The 22,619-nt window shown below is 45.0% G+C and overlaps 1 protein-coding gene across 1 annotated transcript; it reads left to right on the top strand.

Annotated features, from left to right (window-relative positions):
• The first annotated feature begins 755 nt into the window (after positions 1 to 755).
• LOC139757021 (organic cation transporter 1-like) lies at positions 756 to 18,043 on the top strand. Its single transcript, XM_071676985.1, is given in 11 exon segments — positions 756 to 1,003; positions 8,154 to 8,525; positions 9,137 to 9,264; positions 9,921 to 10,083; positions 11,395 to 11,549; positions 11,815 to 11,983; positions 14,230 to 14,451; positions 15,185 to 15,383; positions 15,385 to 15,400; positions 15,896 to 16,074; positions 16,684 to 18,043. Coding segments are annotated over 10 exon segments (1,797 nt in total). The 5' UTR covers positions 756 to 1,003; positions 8,154 to 8,220; the 3' UTR covers positions 16,945 to 18,043.
• Positions 18,044 to 22,619: the final 4,576 nt, after the last annotated feature.

Raw genomic sequence — 22,619 nt, forward strand, 5'->3', positions numbered from 1 at the left:
ACGTGCCTGAGAACAGGCAGAATATAATGTCTAATGTACTCCCTACCATTCCCGGCTACACCTAATCTAACCAAGTCATACAAGCCTCTCAGTTCGACCTCAAGAATCCTTAACACTTTGACATGATGATGATGATGATTATAATCACAACTTGATGAAATACAAAGCTTCAGTGTGGGGTATGTTTCGGAACAAGTTTCAAGTTGAAATGGAATTCACTCGGAAAAGAAATTCAACTTTGGGCGTAATCTCATTAGAATATACTAACAACTGTATAAATATCAAATGGCCAGGGGCTGTAATACTGACTTCCGTCACATCAAAGTCAAATGCACAAAAGAAGCACATGAAATACACTCATCTATAATTTACTGGGCATTCATTTAACTTCCCCCTACAGCTCTATAAAAATTTTTGAAATAATTACGTTTATCTTTTTGTACCAACACTTTACAAAAAAAAATTATTGTAAATTATTCATTTACTCATTTACTGTAATTACTGTAACTGATACATTCACTTTGATCATTCATTAACGCACATTCGATACGTTTAAAGACAGAGAGAGAGACGCACATTCGATACGTTTAAAGATAGATAGATAGAGAGAGAGAGAGAGAGAGAGAGAGAGAGAGAGAGAGAGAGAGAGAGAGAGAGAGAGAGAGAGAGAGAGAGAGAGAGAGAGGGTGAAGGCCGGTACGATAACTGGTGTCCCCGGTGGCAACACTCGGTCAAAACCGTTGGGGCGCCGCGTCGAGAGGGGAAGTTGTGAATAAGTGGTGGTTAGCAAAGTGCCGTTGCCTCTCTGGCTCGTGGGAGGGCGGCCGCTCGAAGATGACTGCAGCCCTCAGGTTCTTGACAGCAGCAGAGCGAGATAACTGAACGGCGGATATTACTCGAGAGATATTAATCGAGGCCCACATGGACCGTCATTTACTAAGGATGTTACGAAAAATGTAGTCTACAGCAGAACAGCAGCACTTAACAAAGAAAAGAGTGTAAGGTAAAAGATTACGTTTTGCTTCAAGGGAGAGTTGCATGAGATGATAAACTTCAGTGTCTAATAAGCAGTTGACTCTACTCATGACAGTGAAAATCCTACCACGGGAACCTTACGAGATTGAAGCCAGAGGGGTCTAAGTCTTTTCATCTGTTATTAAATCGATGCGTATGACCAAAAATGATAATACCCTTTTTAGGGGGGCTTAGAGCATCAATGTTTCTGGGGATTTTGGCCATTGTTAACGATTAGCTTGTATCTTTATATGTTGTCCCTTAACTGATGTTATAATATATTCATGTTGTCCCTTAACTGATGTTACATAATTAAAGGTAGTACAAAAATTCGTTGACCCTTAAGATTCCCTGTACATCGAAAGATTTGGGTTGCCTTATTGGAAATGGCATTCCCGTCCGTGCGTCTGTCTGTTCTTAGTTTGTTGGGTTCAGATGACAGTAAGTGCAAAACTCAAAAGTCCGACTTTACTAAAAAAAAAAAAAAAAAAAAAAAAAATACGAAGATAAGTTTAAGGAAAAAAAAAGTGTGTTTCTGATTTCGAAGTCATATGGTCAAGGTCGCTCCTGCACCTTGATATGATTTTTGAGGTGATTTCAAGGCCATGCAAAAGTTAGGTCCCCGCGCAACAATTTTAGGATGTCACACAGCAATCGACTTTTCCGACCGTCCATAATTGAGTTTTCACAATATAATCGCAAATCCCGTTGCCCGATTCCAACAAAATTTGGTGTGAAGATTCTTTTGAGAAAAGCCACGAGCGCTGTTGAATTTCGGTCAAAAAGGTCAGAGGACAAGGACACTGCTACACAAGAAATCTTGGGGAAGACTGACTTTCCACACAGTAAATCGACTTCAACGGGACGAACTTTATCGACATCAAACCCCAGTGTCTCTTATAAGTCAACATAGTTCCCTAATCAGTCTGAAGATAAGAGGTAACTGATTACATTTTCGCATACGAGTCGCATCCATTTTTGACAGGTCAAAAGTCCAAGGTTACCATCATACTTGCACATGTTTTAGTTTCTGCCAGATAAATTTCCATCTACCGGATGGGATTTCATTAAAAACTGCCATTTGCATTAACCCTGGGGTTCATAAGGTCTACGTATATATCAAAAAACAAAGCTCATGGGAACAGCTACATGCAGGAGGTGATAATATTGTTCCCATACCATACGACTTTCGTGGTACGGGCTACCAAACGTCAAAGAACTAGATGAAGGTATGTCATTCCACCGTTGAAAATTCAAGATGAACTTTAATAAAAGCGAAATTTCGTGACTACTGGATAACTGGAATGCTCTTGATAGGAGACACTAATATTATTTATTTTATTTTTTTTTATTTTGCTTTGTCGCTGTCTCCCGCGTTAGCGAGGTAGCGCAAGGAAACTGACGAAAGCTTTCGTGCAGCTTCCAGCTCTTTCACTGCATCTGAGGTTTTGAGCTCAATCGCTATTTGTAGCGGGAATCTCCGTCGTAGGACTCAATCATTTCTTTATACGAGATTTTTACCCAAGCGTTTACAAGAGTCTCTCTCTCTCAGTCTGGAATATAAGTGCAGCGGACAAAGAGGGGAAAATCTATTTCATATGACAAAAGTTACCATAATTGTTAGGTTCAAGTCTGCTTTATTTTCCCGTAATGTCACGTTATCTATTCAATACAGTAGGTATTTAAACGCTATCCTGTCCGCGCACTGGACAGAAAAAGGTGAGCGTCGGAGTCGATGCGGGCACAACACAAACTGGCTCAGACGCAGACAAATGATGCGTTTAATTGGACTCTACTGCCGAAGGCCGTTTACTGGCAGCGTCGCTCACCTTGCGCAGTTTGTAATGGTGGTCAGGGTTAGGGAAGCCTTACTAGTTTCGAACAGCAGAGGGCCGTCATAACAATGGACCTTGAAAGTGCAACGTACACACTTCCTTTGAAGAGTTCTTTGATACAGTCTGGAGAAAGCTGTCTTTAAAAGACACAGACCTGGCCCTTGACCACGGTGTCTCGTAGACTTTAACCCATTGCTCTTTGCCCTGGCAAGGAACGGCTAAGCTGTGTCCCTATCCAAAGTAATAACCACACCTTAACTGTGTCCAGTTAATTCACAAGCAAAAACAGGGGTCTGAAATATTACTGCGACAGTCTGTATCATCACTGGAGACTCGGGCGACGAAACATGCAGCAACCGAAAAAAAAAAAGAAAAATAAACTCCTCCACAGCTTTAGTTACCTCGTCCACTGCCGCTCTTCCGGCCAACGGGAATAGCTACTTTCGACAGATTTCTCGATGTATTTTCATTCTTTTTCGCCCCTTTTCAAGGCCGCTCTCCATCGGATGGAACACATCCACCTATTTAGTGTCCGTTAACCTCCACTCTTGTGGGGTCTTGGGTACACTTCCGCACCGGCGGCAGTTTTACAATCAGTTTCACAAACAGTTTTTCTCCATCATTTTGATGGTATCACGCACCTACAAGTTCTGGGGACTCTATAAACAACTTTGGGCGGGGGACAGACAAAAAAAAAAAAAAGGACTTTCTAAGCCCTTTCAGTAAGTTACACTGCATGATATCGCAAAATATACTTTCCTTAAACGCACCTCGACTTAAAATAGGCACCGAAGCAAGCTGTTTGTAAACACTTTCACAAAACAATGAGGAATGACCCCCCTATACCACACACTTCCTTATTATTCATATAAAAGGATCCACAATTCCAGCTACAGCAAACACTTTCATAAGTGCATGAAAATATAAAAAAGTGAACGTTGGCAGCTCTTGTTAACAGCCAAGGGATTATTATTACTCTGTCTGACACTTCCCACTGTTAAACCATACGTAAAAATCCATGAAATAAAACTAGGCAAGTGGGCAGCCAATGGCGTTTGGCCAGCACCAAACATTTGCTCTAGGTTAAGGGATGACCTTGAGGACAACATGAATGGTCCTCTACCCGCTATTCATAACAGATCCTACTCGTCCTACCGTCCATCATCACTGGTTCGCTAACCCTAGCCCTCAACCACATATATCCATGACTGCCTGCTCCAGCACTTGTGTATAATTACTATTTATGTAGAAGATGAGAGTTTTACACTCCTGTTGCCTCGTCTCTGAACCTTGCAAATAGGTACCATGTCTCTTCCTGTGTATATACGTGCTCACACACACACCAGCCTAAGCCAGGTACCCATTTATCGACCAGTCCCAAGGGAGGATGAACACCGTGGGTTGTGTGTTGGTCCGACTACCGCACCAAGGACTCGAGCCCACGCCGGGCCCATGTTGACTCATGGTCAGCAATGCTTCCAGCTACAACATGGGTGTGTGTGTGTGTGTGTGTGTGTGTGTGTGTGTGTGTGTGTGTGTGTGTGTGTGTGTGTGTGTGTGTGTACGGTAAACAACAGTACAAATAAATAAAAAAAAAATAAGCGTTATCAGGATTATACAATTCCATACAAATGTTTACAGAAATTGATGATAAAAGCCCCATGCTGACCTTGAGTGTCTGCACGCCAAGCTGTGCACACTTAAAATATATATATATCAACCCTTCCCACAACACATTGCGACGCGTCGTCCACAACTCCCACACAAACGGAAACGTCATAACACCTTGCCAGGGTCACCCATGACATCCTTCCTCACACCACAACCGTATGATGAATCCAAACTGTTCAGGAACACCTTGAGCTCCAAAGCACGACCCTTGAGGACGACGACAAGACCATTCAGCACGACGGTACGACCCTTGAGCACGACGGTACACGGCCAGTTTAGTCTGACGGCCTTGCGTCTGATGTCAATCGTAATAATAATGTTATGTAAATACTCCACCAGACTCTTTTACTTCAGCCAGAAGGGACCAAGTGTGTGTGTGTGTGTGTGTGTGTGTGTGTGTGTGTGTGTGTGTGTGTAAGGCTGCTTAAGTATCAAGTGGCTCCCGAAGACGTATGTCGGGGGTGTAATGATATATCTCTTCTATATTCTGCTCCGCCCAGCATTAGAGGATATTCTGGGAACCGTGTTAGTACTGTAGCTGCTGAGGCAAAGGGGCGAAGGTGGAGACACCGAGGACAGGGTGGTGTAAACAGTGAATCAAAATAGTCGCATCCCTCACGACACTTCATGATTCCCGTTTTCAGTTCATTTCATCGTCGTCATTCACGTCCTGTCTCTTTTCAATTCTCATTTTCATTCCTTTTTTAGCTTCAGTCGCATCTGTATCGACTTTTTTTCCTTTTTTCTTCTCTTACCAATTCCTTCTCTTCCTCTCTCCTCCCAACTGCTCTCCCATACGTACCCTCCCATACCACCACAACCGTCCCACACACACACACTCTCTCCCTCCCATCAGCCAGGGTATAATGTGCTCCCACACTGTCCCATCCTCCGCCGCTTCCAAGAAAGCTTATTGCCCTATGTCCGCTCTCGGCCAGAAACGCCGTGCACCCACCACCACCCATATCTCGTGAACCCTCATTAATATCTTTGACCTCTCCCAGCTGAGAGTGAGGTCAGTGGTCATGCCATCGTACCTAAATGGGGGTCGTATTACTATGGTTAATGGGGATGAAACTCATCAACTCTGACAGTTCAAGGTTTTTGTCTTTTCGATTAAAGTTCCATAATATCGACGTCTTGTGTCATGTTCGAAACACTGAACTGACTGAGATCAATTGAATGTCTCACGTTTCGAAAGTTCCTCGTATGTTAAGATGGTAAAAAAAGGCGGGGGGCCCAATAAACTATAAGGGTGCTCCTTCCCTGTATCTTTAACGTCAAGTGTTCCTTCCGCCATTTGGCTACTGGCGTGCTATTAGGGAGGGAAAACTTCATCTGGTGAAATTTCTTTATGCCTCCTATACAGCAACGTCCGAGAACTGCTGCTTCAAAAGTGGTCTCCTTGGGTACGAGGGTTGGGTTTACTCGCACACAACCACCTCCGCCACAAGGCGAAGGTAAGACACACAAGCGCACCAGACGGCCTGGCTTTAAAATGGGGTCGTTTTCTTGTAAAGGTTTTAACCTTGGAGTGAGGGAGTTAACTCACGCGATGGGAACTCATTGTGAGGGTTTATGTATGTGGGGGAGAGAGAGAACACTCGTCCCATCTCTCTCTCTCCCTCCCATGTCTTCCGCTGTCTCTATTTCTTTGTCTTGGTGTCGGGCTGACGGTGTCAGCCTTGGATTCTGGGGTCCCTCTGTAGGGCATTGGGCTGACGGTGTCAGCCTTGGGTCCCTGGGGCGTCGAGCTGCTGGTGTCAGCCATCCAGGCTTGTCAGTCATCCTCCTGTGTGCCATATGGTTGACGAATCAAGTCATCATCTGTTCACCGTGAACCATGCCAGGGAAAGGAGGGCGCTCATCCAGTACAGCCACATATTTTGAAATCAATTTAGTTATGACTCTTTGTCCGGCTTCTCCCTGAGTCCCGCACCTTGTTGGCCCTAAAGAGAGAAGATCATAGCCTAATATGACGCGTTTCCTTACAAGTGACACTTAGGGTGCGTTTTCTGCCGGGAGAATAAGGAGAGGGTGAGTTAAGTATACACACGTAGCTCCAACTTCCAGCGCAAATCGCGGTCGCGTAGATGGCAATAGCTACCTAGTGATCAGCCACTAATTGAGAGGGTGAACGCCACGACGGCAGACAGACTGACTGATTGTTCGTATCCTCAAATCAATTGATGAATTTCTCCCTTTTCGGCGAACGGAACCCGAGGATTCGAAGAGGTCGGGTGATATCAGAGGTTTGGATTCCATGGAATTTCATTGGGGTATAAGCAGAATGTGTGTGTGTGTGTGTGTGTGTGTGTGTGTGTGTGTGTGTTCATGACTCACCCATGTGATAATGAGGAAGCTACCTCAAAAAGATATGGTGATGAGTCAGGAATCTTATTTCAGAGAATCGGACGCCCATCAGACGCAGTTATTGTTACGAGTTGACTGTTGCCAGGGTCGTGGGTTGGAGAACACACACACACACACACACACACACACACACACACACACACACATACACATACGCACACCAGCTGGGAAGAAGCTGTTAGGGGTGGACAGATGGGCGAGGGCTCGGGACGGAGGGAATGGGATAAATGTGCCAAGTTAAAGAATAAGCCATCATACGCGGACGTCGTGCCATCGTGTTCAAGGGTCATACCGTCGTGGTTGAGGGCCGTACCGCCGTTGTGTTCTAGGGACGTACCGTCGTGGTTGAGGGCCGTACCGCCGTTGTGTTCTAGGGACGTACCGTCGTGGTTGGGGGCCGTACCGCCGTGTTCAAGGGTCGTACCGTCGTGGTTGAGGACCGCGCCGCCGTGTTCAAGGACCATACCGTTACGGTCAAGAGGGATGAGGGAGTAGAAGGGACGAGAGGAAAATACAATCAAAAACAAACCCTGTGAAGAGGTGTGAAATGCGGGCTGGCTGTGTCACCAGCGCCGTAACCGCCCGTCCGAACCAACAACAATAACACAGGATGCCTGTAGATGGGACTCTGTTGTAACATCAAAGGATTTTAGGGGAACAGGATGGGGAGGAGAGAGAGAGAGAGAGAGAAGAGAGAGAGAGAGAGAGAGAGAGAGAGAGAGAGAGAGAGAGAGAGAGAGAGAGAGAGAGAGAGAGAGCTTCGCACGAGGGTGTTTTTTTTTTTTTTTTCGTAACCACAGACACAAGATACAGAGACTTTAGTTTAGTTCACTTGCGTTGAACTGCACGGTGATACAAAGGGATATAAGCAAAGTTTTGGACAATGTGAACTACCTCAGTCATACACGCCACATATGACATGAAGACTATTGTAAGACTTCATTCACCAGCGCTTCGCAGAAATGGTCAATAACTCGGCGACGTCACCAAATATTTCCTCTGTCCATTGGGGTCCCACAGGGCGGTATCTTATCACCAACGCTATTCATTACATACACAGCTGTCATCTCTCCTCCGTTTGGAAGCCCGTGTCTGGACCTCATCTCTACACCACCGACATCACTCAACACTCTCTCCCTCCCTCCCTGGGCAAGTCCATCATCCCTCCCCTCACCCATACTGACTCCTGGTTTCTGACCCCCGCCAGAGGGTCTTTTTTCTTGTCCTTCCATAAAAGTTGTCTCCACTTTCTTCCTCCAGCGAAGCCGTGTCGTCGAGAGCAGAAGGTGGTGGTGGTGGTGGTGGTGGCAGGAAGGAGACCGGTGCCATGATGGATGAAGACGACGAACACAAGAGGAGCAGCGACAGCAAGACGATCGTGGACGAGGACCCGAGCGATGACGACGCCGCCAGCCTCAGCCCCTTCGAGAGAGTCCTGGCGGCCGTGGGCACGGAGGGGCGCTACCAGAAGCTGCTCCTGTACGGCTTCATGCTCCCACTCTCCTTCTATTCCCCCTTCGGCGCCTCGTCCCTCCTCCTCATGATGTCTACCCCAGGCCACACGTGTCACGTGCCCGGACGCCCCTGGCGCAACCTCAGCCTCCACGAATGGCAAAACATGACTCTGCCGTGGTGAGTGCCGCCTGCTGTGTCCTCACTCACCTCGACTGAGGCAAGTTCGGGTCTCTGTCTCTGTGATTTCGATTACTTAACTGGCGGTATGTGAAAATCCAGCAAGGTCCTGACATACTTAAGGGTGTATACTAGTTTAAGTAAACCAGTTACTTACATTCCAGAAACCTTGCAATTTCTAAGGCCTAGATGTAGGTACACATGAGGACTCATGACTATGAACACCTTGAGTACATATGGGTATGGGGGGCCCTTTGAGCACCTCGGCACGACCCTTGGGTAAGATTATGGCCTTGTCTTCTACATACCACTTAAGGGCAGGGGCCCATCACAAGTCCTTAGGGTCGAGCCGTCATGAGCTCAAGTATCGATACCATTATCTTGATCCGCTTCGTTCCAATCACAATTCATTCAAAATGTAGAATTCCCCCCACACACACCCACCCATCCACCCGTGTTGAAGCAGCACCTTTGGAAGCCCAGGGAAAGAGGAAATTGGAAACCCGTTGAAGGTCTGAATTTTCGGAGGGGAACTAAGGAAAATGTGCTCAAGGAACCTCGTGTGTGTGTGTGTGTGTGAGTACGTAGTAACTGTTGGTTTTTTACTCTAGGGAATCTGGAGCGGACGGGAGGAGGCACCTGAGCGAGTGTCGCATGTACAACGTGAGGTACAGCGGAGGCCAGCAGGGCGGGGGCGACTTCGATGGCCACTTCGTCATCGACAACACCACGATCATGGGTCAGTCACGCGCGACCGTCACCGAGGTCCTTCATACATCCCTTACCCCTGACGAAGAGTTACTCTCATGAGTCTTTTTAGTCTAACAATTTTCTGCAATAGTAATGATCCGTGACGCACTTACTACTGTAATGTGATTCTGTACTCAACATTATCAGTTACTTGATGATCTGCCAATAATATCCTGCTGTATCTAAATTCTGTATTCAAGGTACAGTTATGTTAACGTTCTATGAAGTGACACAGTGTGAGGACTATTTCAGTGATGTAGCGTTAGGAATATATTCCCTATCCCTAGGGATAGGGAGAGAAAAAGAGTACGTCCCTCGTACTCCCTACGTGTCGTAGAAGGCGATTAAACGGGACGAGAGCAGGTTGAGGGGGGGGGGGGGTGAGAACGTTCCCTTCCTTGTACTACTTCAGTCTCTAATAAAAGCTCGAACGGAAGTAGCCTGTTCTTGGCGCTACCTCGCTCACGCGGGAAACGGCCAACACGTATCGCAGCAGAAGCAATCCAAGCTGTGGGGCACCATTCCACCCATCCTCTCCCTCCGGCTCAACCCATGCAGTTCAGCGAGGGCGTGAACCTCACCAGATGACTCTCACACACTCCCTCTCACACACACTCCCTCCCTCCTCCCTCTCCTGCTGCACAGGTTGTCAGTATGGATGGGACTACGATCGCACCAACTGGCAGGAGACGTCCGTGACGCATTTCAACTGGGTGTGCGACGACGCCTCCACCGTCACCACCATATTCTCCCTGGCGGTGGCCGGTAACGCTGTCGGAACGCTGTTGCTCTCCATCCTGGCTGACAGGTAAGTGACTCTGGCTATTCTGAAGTGCTCCTCGCATCCTGTGGTTAGTTAGGACCCCTTGAGTACGACGGTGAGACCCCCTGAGTGCGACGGTATGATCCCTCGAGTGCGACGGTATGACCCCTCGAACATGACGGTAAGACCCCTTGAGTGCGACGGTATGACCCCTTGAACACGACGGTAAGACCCCTTGAGTGCGACGGTATGAGCCCTTGAGTGCGACGGTATGGCCCCTCGAACACGACGGTAAGACCCCTTGAGTGCGACGGTATGACCCCTTGAACACGACGGTAAGACCCCTTGAGTGCGACGGTATGAGCCCTTGAGTGCGACGGTATGGCCCCTCGAACACGACGGTAAGACCCCTTGAGTGCGACGGTATGACCCCTTGAACACGACGGTAAGACCCCTTGAGTGCGACGGTATGAGCCCTCGAGTCCGACAGTATATGACCCCTTGAACACGACGGTACAACTCATGAGCACCGTCGCGACGGTACAACCCTTGCGCACCGATGGTACAACTCCTGAGCACGTCGTCGTGTTCACGATGAAGAAAGATCCTTGGAGCCGCTCAGTCCGCCAGCAGCATCATCTTTAGACACGCTGTTCTGGTGGTGCAGCTGTCGTCGAGAGCCATCTATCTCCTTCACCATGACACGGAAAGACGAAGCTGCATGGCAGCTGCTGAGATCTTGGTTGGTGAGCAGCATTACACACACATATGATCACATTCAGCTGTACAGCAACACTCCACTGCAAGGGGTGAGTGCAGACTGGTGTGTCCTGCTGTTTACAAAGGAAAATGTGATCGTTCTCTGTCTCATCACACGAGAATTCTCTAGATTGATCCACGACGTAAGGAATAAGTACTGGCCTTCACTTATCGCAAATCATGTAAAGTAAAAGTGTTTGAAAATATGTTTATTAACTGAAAAATTCTGCTAGATTAAGCCTAGGTGCGTTTTGCTAACACCCTCTCTCCATTGCCCTAAATATACAGCTGTACAGTTCCTTAGAGTTTAAGAAATAAACAACTTTTATTTCTGAAGATGTGCTTTGCATCTGGTTAAGGATCAAAGATTAAATCATTTTCAAACCTGTGCCGCTGATCACATCATCTACACTGAACCAGAGAGATCGAGTTCCAGAAATGTAGCTTACGCTGGTAAATTCGCCTCCTCTACTTGGCGCGATGGTTCCCCTCCTCCATTACCTTAGGTTCTCCTTGATGATGGTTTACTTCTGCCATCTTAGTTTCCTCTCAATGACGCAACGTGAGACACTAACATGATCCGTAATCCTCCCTCAGGGTAGGTCGTCGGCCAGTGTTCTTCCTGGCGGCCACCATCAACTTCTTCTTCGGCGTCGTCAACATGTACATGCCCAGCTGGCAGCTCTTCGCCACGGCCCGCTTCCTCGCCTGCTTCGCCTTCTTCAGCATCTACCAGATGCCCTACATTATTGGTAAGTACCATACATATATGGGTCTTGCTGGCGGCGTCAGCGTGACACCCACCGCCCGAAAAATCTCTTCACACCTCCTTCAGGAGCTGAGGACAATTCAAAGACCACATACACCCCAACTACACACGTGGTCCGTGAATGAAACAGGGAAGTGAAAATGGTTGAATTACTTGTTTGTTTAAGAGCACTAACGACTCGTTGTTAATCTCTGGTTAAGAGCGAGGCGAGCGTGGGGGGTACCTAACGATGTTTCTGATGTTGACAGTGGTCGAACTCAGCTCCGAGAGGCTGCGTGGGATGACGGCGGCGCTCTCCTTCGTGCTGGGCACGTTGGGCATGTGCTGCGTGTCCCTGTGCGCCTGGCTCCTCGCCCACTGGAGGACCTTCGGAATCCTCTGCCACGCCCCGTCCATCCTCTTCCTGCTGTACTGGAGGTAAGTCCTCTCACGACCTGCCCCACACTCGACCCCACTAAACAGCGCTCCTCACACGGTGCACTACCCAACACATCTACCAGTGTGTACACGATAGATACCCTCCATGTTGTCGTGTACACGATAGATACCCTCCATGTTTGTCTTTCCTCACCTCTACAAACCTCATGAGTTGATTTCTCCGTTCTAATAAACCCCCATGTCCACGGCATCGCTTTACGCCCCTTCCACATACCAATATTAGTCCATTACGTATAATCCAATGGCATTCCAATACACCTCCTGAAATCCAGTAGCATTTCGTAATTTGCTGCAGCTTGCACTGGCACTCCACTCACTCCCGAATCACAGAAGTGGATTGTCGAACACGTCTACTGAATCACAACCTAATTATACACTACAACATCCGTAACACATAAGAGAATCGATGCAGTGTTGTTAGCATCGTGAGAGGGAACTGCCCGACGAAAGAAGAGGACAACAGGTGAAGCAGAAGAGGGGACTGCCACTCGTAACAACCCGTAGATGTGGGGCCGTCGTGAGGTTGGTAGAAGAAAACGAAGAAACGGGAGAGCTAATAACATCAGGGAGACACCCCCCCTCGAGTTACTAATGACACAAAGCGGCTACATTTCACCGCCGATGTAGCAAGCTCAGCGGAGGAGCTCCCTTGCCACAGCCACACAACCCGCTAACCTTCCGGGTGTTAAAGGGTAACATGTTTACCACGGCGTCTCTGCCTGGGACATGCAGGATCACGGGCGGATGCCAACGCGAGAGATTGAACTGTTAAAAGTCTGAACTGCTGCTGGTGGGAGGAGCGGAAAGGCGTTTTCGTTGAGGAGCAGCGCTGCCAGACGTCAGGGCGGGCGGCCAGGCAGGAACTCAGATGAGGAGGAGGAGGAGGAGGTGTGTGTATGTGTGGACTGTTACCCCTCACTGCTGGCATGGCGACCCTTGCCCTGCCATCAGCTAACCACGTGCGGTAGGACTACGGAGGGAAGTGCTCCCAGATGACTACGTGAGGTAGGAGGGAAGGGGCTCTGCAGTGACCACGCGATAGAGGACGGAAGGGCTCCGTGGTAAGTGACCACGTGCAGTAGGGTGTTAACCACCTGGCTGACCACGTGTAGTAGAAGGGATAACCACGTGAAGTAGGAGGGATTAACCATCAGGCTGACCACGTGCAATAGATGAGATGGACGGAGATGACCACGTGAATTAGATGAGATGGACGGATATGACCACGTGCATTAGATGGGATGGACGAAGATGACCACGTGCCTGTAGGCAACACCCGCGTTTTTAAGTCTTGTCGCCGTTGGTGCCGAGCCCGTGGACAGAGGCTAACGACCACGTGCCTGACATGTTAACTGGACAACAGTGGATCTAACTGGCCAGGAAATTAGTGCCCATCACAGACCCACGTCACTGGACAATGGTTAGCGGTGGGCCCACATGCCCCATTCTTTCCCTCCTCAGCTCACTTCGAACCTGAACTACTTATGACTTATACTTAAGTACTTCGAATCTCGACTCCTTCAACGTTTTCCTTAAGTATTTTTTACGGAGAAAAAATATATGTATATTAACTTCCGTCACTTCTGGATGTCTTGTTACCTGCTGCTAGTGGTGTTAACCTGCCACATGTGTTCAAACTCTCCAACAGTCTGATCCAACCAAATTGATAATGATAATTGCTATCATTAATCACTACTACTATTATGATCATTATCTTCGTTAGTATCACTGTATCAGTGTTATCATTTTCATATTCACTATTATCATCGTTATTAGCCCTTAAAGGTTTCTCAGTGGAAGATTATCATTATTATTGTTATTATTATTATTATTATTATTATTATTATTATTATTATTATCATCATTAGTTGTATTGGTATCACTATAATCATTATCATTATTATTATAATTATTATCATTATTATTATCATTATCACTAAAAGTAGTAGTAGTAGCACTATTATTATTATTATTATTATCATTATTATTATTATTATTATTATCACTACAGTAGCACTATTATTATTATTATTATCATTATAATTATTATTATTATTGTCACTAGAAGTAGTAGTAGTAGCATTATTATTATCATTTTTATTATCATTATTATTATTATTATTATTATTATTATCATTATCATTATTATTATTATCACATATCTGGCTAAATTATCGCTATCATTAGCGTTTGTCGTGATAACACCAAAGTGTTGCTCCCACCAGGTTCCTGCCGGAGTCGCCGAGGTGGCTGCTCTCCATGGACTGCGTGGAGGAGTGCCAGGCCATCATGGTGCAGGTGGCGGCCACCAACGGCAGGAGGACCCCGCCACACCTCCGCCAGCTGCTGCTGGAGGCCAAGGCCGCAGAGAGGAAGTCCGCCTCCGTCAAGGACCTCCTCAGACACAGGATGCTAAGGAAGCACCTCGCCATCACCACCCTAAATATGTGGGTCTTGCTACTGCGTCACTACACTCGTTATTGCGTCACTACACTCGTTATTGCGTCACTACACGCGTTACTGTGTTACTACACTCGTTACTGTGTTACTATACGCGTTACTGTGTTACTAAACGCGTTACTACACTCAGCTCGTGTCACGGGAGCCGCCTTGTTACCACAACTACATCTACCTCGTCACTATACAACATACGTGTAACAACATTGCCACAACCCCACACCCTCCACATCTGTATGGCACATATCCAACTGCTTACAGTAATTACAGTTCATTCCCAGTGTTGCATCCCGCCTGACATTACATCTTATAACGCACACCTTAACAAATTGACGTTTAGCCATCTTTTCAAACCCACTAAACATATTCAGCATGACCCTCCCCCCCTTTCCCTCCCGTGGGTCATCTTCGGTCATGTGTCAACAATGGCTGGTGTCGTACCTCTCAAACCATTGCAGTCAGACGTTCCGCCACATCTATGCCTCGCACATTCCCTTGACACCTTACATCACCCTTTCGAAAGGAACATCTACCGGTATTTTCACGTTTTTCAGTCACCCAAACGAACTCCTATTTTACACAAGTTGACACATAACAGGGAAGGTCATATGAGCGTCATCATCTCACATAGGCTAGTCTTATATTTCTTGTTCTGTAAATATACCTGGTACCTCAGGTTTCAACACCCCGACTAACATTGTGTGTGTGTGTGGCGTCCCTCAGGGTCATCTTCTGCGTGGTGTACTCAGGCATCGTGCTGAACATCCACAACATGACGGGCAACGAGTTCGTCAACTTCTTCGTGCTCTCGCTGGTGGAGATCCCAGGTAATATCTTAGGTCTGGTGTCGGCGCAGTACCTGGGGCGCAGACTGACCACCATCTACACTCTTCTACTCGGCGCGATCTTCAGCGGTGTTGCCGTCCACCGTCATCACTGGTGAGCCAGGAGCTGGGTTGTCTAACGTAATACATCCATCACTGGGTAGGGCCAAGGAGCTGGGTTGTCTACCGTAATACATCCATCACGGGTAGGGCCAAGGTGCTGGGTTATCTTGAATCACTGGTAAAGCGAGAGCTGGATTATACTCAGTACCACAGCCAAGAATAAATGATGATAGTAGGAATATTACTTGTAGGTGGAAACAATGAGAAACGATTTCACGATTATGTAATTCTGAGTCGACAATTTTATCGCATCAGTATCTATCATCACAATGTGGGGAAACTGGTATATGTCTATCGGCTTCTCTACAATCCTTAGAATTCTGTATAAATTACCAAACACCATTTACTTATTACCCCAGGAAACCCCTTTATAAAGGGGGTCCCTGGTTTTACTAAGGACCCCTTTAACTGGCGGAATCTGGCGAATGTGTGATGATCTACGAGCGAGCTAACCACAGGTCCACCTCACCTCTCTCTCCTCCCACAGACGAGTGGCTCCTGGTGACGTTCTGTGGCCTGGTGAAGCTCTTCGTGACGGAGGCCGTGCTGGTGGTGTACATGCAGATCGGCGAGCTCTTCCCGACGCCCCTCCGCTCCATATCCTACGGCGTGACGGCTGTGGCCGGCCTCTCCGCCACTATCCTCGTCCCTTCGCTCATGGCGCTGGTGAGTCGGCCAGGCTGTGAGGAGGGGGTGACCTTGGGTAACTTGAGCGCCGAGGCTCGAGTTATGATGGAGGTGTCACCCTACCGAGCACTGTGGTGTTAAGTCGCTTAGCCGTGAGGGTCACGTTAAACCATTTAGGTCCTGATGCTTGAAATTGGGTCATGTGAATTTATTCAAGGCCATCCAGATGTTTAAGTATCATCTAAGGTCAGAGTGAGGCTGTAGGTGATTCTTACTCTGTGGTAAACGAGCCATTCTTTTGGTTAAGGGAGTTTTGGGGGCAAATTACATGCCATGGTTTGCTAGCTGCCAGACGCATGATCAACTCCGTCTATCATGATTATCGTTTGAGATAATCGGCAGATGAACAGTCTGAAAGGATTAACAAAAAAAAAAAAAAAACTACAGACTGGGAGTTGAAGTCCGTAGTTCTAGCGTTTGTACGACTAACACTCCCTATAGTAAGTGGTGGCACTGTATTTGCATGTTCTTGTTCACCTGCAGCAGTTCCATGCATGGTAGTTTTTGCTTTGATACCAATTAGATATATAATGCGAGACCGCAGTCTTCCACGTGCATGACCGTAACATCTGTTTATCTTTGATCCAGGGCAACACGGACAGGAGGCTTCCCTACTACATCCTGTGCGGTCTGTGTGTGTGTGGAGTTGTCGTCAGCACCTTCCTGCCGGAGACCCTGGGTCAGCCGCTGCCGCAGACCGTGCAACAGGCCAGCCAAGTTGGCCGCGACCAGCCCTACTGCGCCCTCGTCACCTACTGGACCAAGCACAAGCACAACTCCGCCATCCACATCGACAACCAGACGGGGAAGGCCGAGGCTGCCGTTAACGGCACCAAACCCGCGCTGTAGGTGGAGGCAACGGTATACAATTCTTGACCGTCCGTAGGGAAGGACGGGGTATTTCAGAGCAGCCACACCCGTTGCTGCTGTGGTATAAATGGTACGGGAAAATATCACAAGATCGTGATGGTGAAGCGAAACTAAGGTGGCAGTGATCATAAAGTAAGGTAGAAGCGGTGAACTAATAATGAAGTTACTTTTAGATCAATTCAGAAGTGAAGTTATAACGTTTCTCGACTCGTGCAAGCTGCCGGACCGTATGAACAAATCTGAATTTAAAGTGGGAAGTGGCTGATATTCCAGAGTAACCATTTTTTTTGAAGCAGTGACCTTGCTGTCGAAGCAGAGAGACCCAGAGACCAATACAGTGATGGACCAATTCACAAGACAAGGCTACAGCTAAGGAACAGCAACGGAACTTTCGAAGAAAGTCACCCAACTTCTGGAACAGTGAACCACGTCACAAAGCAAGTGGGGAACAGTTCCATAGCTTTCGAAGTGGTGACCCTACCTACGCAGCTGAGCGGTGACCTTATAGCTAATACAGCTCCCCAGTTTCCAAAGCAAATTCAGTTCGATTAAAAAAAAATCATCTAAATTCTATGAGTCACTGAAAATTACCCGGGCGTTCGATATCTAAAAGCGTAAAAATGAGTGAAAATCTGAGTTTAAACATCCACCAAATCAAACTGATCATGGCCGAGGCTAAGATTTCTTGATCCATCCTTTTAGATGTAAGGACACCCAAAAACAATGCAGTGTATCAACAAACAAACATTATTTGAAAGAGAGAAAAAAGCCTTGAATGTTATGCAAACACAAATTAAGTCATTTATTTGTTTATGTTTCTCAGTGGCTTCAATCAAGATAATGACGCTAGTCACATGATCTTGTGTCCCTGGGCACGACAACACCTACCCTGTCTTTAGTCCTCTTATGGAACCAACAGATTCAAAACCAAGCCTCTATATACAACAGTTTGTAGCTGAAACAGACGATAATGCGAGTTTGTTGTATTAAAAAAAACTTGTAAAACTGTTTAAGTACAGAAAAATAATTTATCGCAGTTGTATATTGAATATATGAAATAAATGAGTATGTATCTATAGTCATTAGTTTATATTACTAACGTTGGGAGATGGAAATACAAAATGATGACACACGAAGCTGGGTTCCAGTTGATATTAAGAACAGCATCAGTTACCATACAGATGAAAGCGGCTTTTGCGTAATTCTACAAGAAGGGATGCTTGTGGTAATGCAGTGCATTCTATGAAATGCACATAAGCCACCAGGGTTCAAGATATTCATGTTTATAACGACACATAACTAAACATATGCTTAAGGCTTGGTTTATATATATATATATATATATATATATATATATATATATATATATATATATATATATATATATATATATATATACACACACACACACACACACACGTGCCCTGGATCACAACCCAACTTTAAGAGACTAAGGTAGCAAGAATACAATGACAACCTTAACAGAGCGAAAAGTAATTCGCGAAACACCCGCTGACAAGGCTTATAATCATACTATTAAACCACAACACGTGATACGATCCAATATCAACCTAATGACAAGTAAAAACTGAATGAGTACAGCCGTTCAAACAAGCAAAACTCCATCTTACCCAGCGTTTGTCATCTCTCGAGTAAAGAAGCAGTTCATCTCGTTTACAACGATTTCGCCACCATCTGTTACAGACGCTTTTCACAATGGCATCGCCCGCCTCCCTGCATTCCTTCCACCCTAAACACACACCGAGTCCGTATAAAAATTTCAAATTCTGATGTGCTCGTTAAGAGCCCTCTTCTCCAACGTGGGATACCTTCACCCATTTATCGAATTACCCTGATGTCCATAAGACTTTAACAATGTCTAACAGATAATGTAAATCAGGTCCATATACCTACCGCTGCCATTACCCCGATCCCCAACTCAGTCCTGCGAAAATTTTGAGTTTGATTAAGTTACGCTACATTAAAACGTCCCATTGAAACAAGATGCATCCACAGCCTCGTCACCTTCTAAGACATTATCTATATTTACCTAGAGAGACGCATAGTCTCTGTCATATTCACGCTCTTTACGGCTTTTTAAACCCCAGTCCACAAAAACATAAACATCAACAGACCCGTTCAGCACTGAACGGAGTAGTGTCGTTCTAAGCCTTACATAGGGTCAGTCATCTGTAGCCTCCCACCAGCTAAGGGGATGAAACTCTTAACCTTTTTCATGTTGATTGTCAATAGGGATGAATGACCAAGATATTCTATAAACAATTTGAAGATGTAAGGACGGGAATGTCATAGAATATACAATACCAATCAGATAACTATACATTTATAGAAGAATCACATCTTCGTGACTCGATTACTCACAGAAACTGCTTGGAGGAGATTACATTGCAAATACTAGGTTGTCAGAATGATAAAAGTAATAGTTAACATGCTACTGCCAACAGTAAAGCCCTGCCTAGACATGACCATAAACTGGAAAGTTCTTAACACTGTCTCCACTATGATTAAGACCCTTGTAAACGGGCTTCATCAACACACATAATTTGCCCTTAATTGAACCATGAATTACTTGCCTTATATACACGTAATCTCGAAATAATCCTCGAAGCTAAGAAAACCTATGCAATGTTCTCTATAGGATAGTTTTCAAGTCACGAGGGAGCATGAACTACACTGAATGTGGTAAAATCACAAGCAGAAGACTTACCTCAGGCCTGACATGCACCTCGTCGACCTACAAATGTGGCTTCCACACCTGAATCTACGGCACTAGACTTCGTTTAACTCCTTCGTCTCACCTTAGCTCACGTATCTACGTATCTAGCTGTTTATAATATGAGAAATCAGCTTTTAAATATCCACGTTCAGCAACACGATGTACATAAGCTCACACCTCAAATATTTCCTCACAACAATAATAAACAAAATATAGTTGAGAAATGAAGGTCCCGTTTGTGAATATTAAATCCCAAACCGACAACTGTATCACTAATTTTTTTTCACCCAACAGATGGCGTTATACGCTGGTTCTCGCAAGTAAGTATCGCACATCCTCAACAGGATTACATACCTTGACCTCCCTAAGATATCATAGTAGAAAGTAGATCGTATTCACAGCTATATCAATGTGCAACACACACCCTGGCTTATCAATAGTTTGCCTTTTATCTGGACGACAGAGGCTAAATGAAATCTCTATTTACGTATTCCGACTTTGCCCCATGATCTCTCGAGTTAAGCTTGGCTTGGAAACAAAAAACGATCGTCCTTACATTACCTTATCAAGAGCTATCATATTTCATGGCACATTGTTATGTCTACAGCCTTTCTTGATTTCTTGTGTTAGGGGTATTCTAGACAATTCATTTTGCTGTCATTGAATGTGCAAGAAAAATCGTGATTTATGTGCGCTGATTATGATGATATATTTCGAATCATATAATTTAATAAATCTACCACACACACGTCACATAAAGGAAAACGCATAAAAACACATACGCAGACGCAAAAAAGTTCTTACATATGAGAAGTGGGCAGTAATCATATCATTACAGTAGCGCCAGCATTACCAAGTTGAGGAAATGAATTAAAACTTAAAAGTCACCGAATTAATCAGGATTGTACGAAGTGTTTTGTACCACCATTATTGATGTTTACTAAGCTCCCCAAAAATGTTATTCAGTACTGAATTATTCATATAATCAGTCATCATAACGCAGTGGTATATCATGATAGCTTCTCAATTAATGATCTCTTCCTGGCCATGTATAATAACAGGAATAATACAGGCATGGTAAGTCGAGAGGCTGGAACTCAAGTTTACCCTTAGGATTGCCTTTATAACAAAAAGTGAAGGGATGCATGTCGTTGGTGATGGGATGCATAACATATTCATGTCCATTCTACCTCATGCCTTCCCCATTTAAAAAAAAAAAAAAAGTCCTTCAGGCTTTTCAATCCTGCAAGGTATTTTTTCTACTGTTTTCCTGCCGGCGTGTGGCGGAGGAAGTGGAGGGTGGGGAGACAAGATTTTGCTTTGCTATCCTTTTCTTTTACTGCTTACAAGAAGGCCTTTTTTCTTTTATATATATATATATATATATATATATATATATATATATATATATATATATATATATATAGCGTTAAGGCCAGACCACCTTGCTTGGACATTGGGTCGGTGTATCTGTGTAATTCAAACAAATACACAAATTATTTTGAAAACATTCAGATTCTTTTACAATATAGTCCCAGCGAATTCCAAGCGTCAATCACTACACTAAAAAGTACTTCTTTATATTTCTTAGCAACGTTTTCTGTTTGTATCAATTAGTCCTCTTCTAATTACAGCAAAAAAAAAATCTATCCTTATTCAAATTACTTATCTCCCGAGAAACATGGAAGTTATGTGACCCCTAACTTTCATTTCTATTCTAGCATTCTTAATAGAGAGGCAACAGTAATATAATCCTAACAGGCATGTAACTAAAAACGACAATGCAGAGAGAATATCTAGGTGTAACCATAGCAATTCAGGTAAGTAACATTAGAGTCAACTGAGAAGATGCAAGAATGAATCATATGAATACAATATGAAGGCAATCCAAATGACGTCTCAAACAGGATAGTTTCAAATGTATAGTCATGTCTAAAAGATGATGGAATTCAAAGAATATCGTTAAATCAACTGTCTGTAAAAATTCTCAATTAGAGCAATAAAAACAGCAGGGTGTAATAATAAAATGAGTCACAAAGGTCAAGAATCCAGGCTGTGGAAATGAGCTATTTGAGAGAAGCATGTGGTATTACAAGATGGAATGAAAAAAGAAATGAAGGGGTGTGTGAGAGACATGGGTATGGCAGGAAATGAATTGTGGAGTGGTTGAGTGGGTGAAACATATTACTTTAAAGGTGGTTCAGGTATGTGAAAAGAATGCAAGATGGAATTTACAAGAAGAGTGCATGATAGTACAATTACAGGGTTTGGTGTGAGAGGAAGACCACCTGAGACATGGGGAAAAAATGGAAGAGTACTGGAGGGAGATATATGGTGGAAGAAAATATGGAATAGTTTATGCACGCACGGAGGTATATAAGGACAGGGATAGGTGGAGATTCTTCGATTTCCTTGAGGGAATAGGCATCAGAGAGATAGCAAAAGTTATAGGGGAATTAAAAAAATTGGTGGACTGCCTCACCATAAAACATAACCAAATAAATATCAGGTAATGACAATGGGTCACAGCAAAAGAAGACCTCTGTGTGATCATCATCTTGCTGGAAATAACTGTCCCTGACCTGTCCTCAAAGTCCCACCTTACAGTAAATGGCAAGATGATAAACTGTCTGGTACCAAATAATGGAACTACAGTGAACTCCATTAGCAAGGAAATATTCAACAAGCTCTTTGTATCAAGCATCTGGTTTGTTTACTCTCGATCATTTTCCATCCCATCATATTTCTCACAGGCGCCTTGTGTCAGTTGTGAGCAAGATGAATAATAGCTACACTAAGCTGCACTCTAATCTTTATACTTTCTTTTAAATACACTATAAATTTCACATAGTCTTTATGATACACATTCAGCAGTCTTATTGGTTTTAGCATGTCTAGCGTGTAAAATCTGTGGCAC

The sequence above is a fragment of the Panulirus ornatus genome, chromosome 24 (genome assembly GCF_036320965.1).
Source record: "Panulirus ornatus isolate Po-2019 chromosome 24, ASM3632096v1, whole genome shotgun sequence".
NCBI lineage: Eukaryota > Metazoa > Arthropoda > Malacostraca > Decapoda > Palinuridae > Panulirus > Panulirus ornatus.